Here is an 858-nt window from a genome sequence, read left to right as displayed (position 1 = left end):
GAGCGGGAGGAATGACGGGGAAACATCAGAGCAGGGGGAATGTAGCCTGAGATTGACTCCATCCGGTTCTCACCCTGACGAACTGCTGCAGGCGTCGGTCTCGAGTTAAAACTTCTTTATAGAGTTTCACAGCTTTCGGGTGTCGGCTGCAGAACTCAGAGTAAAGTTTCTTCATGTCGTCTGCAGACTGCCCTGAAAACTACACAAACACACACACACACACACACAAACGGAGACACACACACACACACACACCTGTGTGACCCCTGAGTGTCTAACCTGTGAGCCCCCCCCTTTGTGTCTCACCCGCGTGACCCCTAAGTGTCTCACCTGTGTTCCCCCCTGAGTGTTTCGCCTGCGTGACCTCCGAGTGTCTTACCTGTGTGACCCCCGAATGTCTCACCTGTGTGACCCCTGAGTGTCTCACCTGCGTGACCCTTGAGTGTCTCACCTGTGTTCCCCCCGAGTGTCTCACCTGTGTTCCCCCCAAGTGTCTCACCTGTGTGAGCAGCAGGTCTCCTATGCTGCGGATGGTGAAGTTAGTGGTGCTGCCCCCCACCAGCCCCTCCCTGCGGCGGTTGAGCAGGTGCGACAGGAAGTTGGAGTGCCACTCCAGCAGCTGGTCCAGGCAGGGGAAGATGGTGTGGACCACGGCCGCCTCCAGCATCACCTCCTCCAGCATCCCGCGCCGGTACACACCCTCCATGATCCGCAGGGTGCGCACGTGGTGGAACTCCGTCTGGATCAACTCTGACACACACACACACACACAGGAACACATATACACAACTATACGTGTAGGTGTGAATGGGTGTGTGTGTAATATATATATATATATACAAACCCGATTCCAAAAAA

General features: G+C 55.2%; 1 protein-coding gene across 1 annotated transcript in view; it reads right to left on the bottom strand.

Annotated features, from left to right (window-relative positions):
• Positions 1 to 858, bottom strand: part of LOC117940582 (rho guanine nucleotide exchange factor 2-like) — a 6,827-nt gene that overhangs the window by 5,600 nt on the left and 369 nt on the right. Inside the window, exons 2-3 of the mRNA XM_034865821.1 lie at positions 500 to 750; positions 74 to 199 (exon numbers count right to left, since the gene is read on the bottom strand). Coding sequence (XP_034721712.1) covers positions 74 to 199; positions 500 to 750 — 377 coding nt within the window. The remainder of the gene's footprint in view (positions 1 to 73; positions 200 to 499; positions 751 to 858) is intronic.

This window comes from Etheostoma cragini, unplaced genomic scaffold (assembly GCF_013103735.1).
Source record: "Etheostoma cragini isolate CJK2018 unplaced genomic scaffold, CSU_Ecrag_1.0 ScbMSFa_2797, whole genome shotgun sequence".
NCBI classification, from domain to species: domain Eukaryota; kingdom Metazoa; phylum Chordata; class Actinopteri; order Perciformes; family Percidae; genus Etheostoma; species Etheostoma cragini.
The sequence above is the reverse complement of the archived record's forward strand: the minus strand, read 5'-3'. Positions and strand labels throughout refer to the sequence as shown.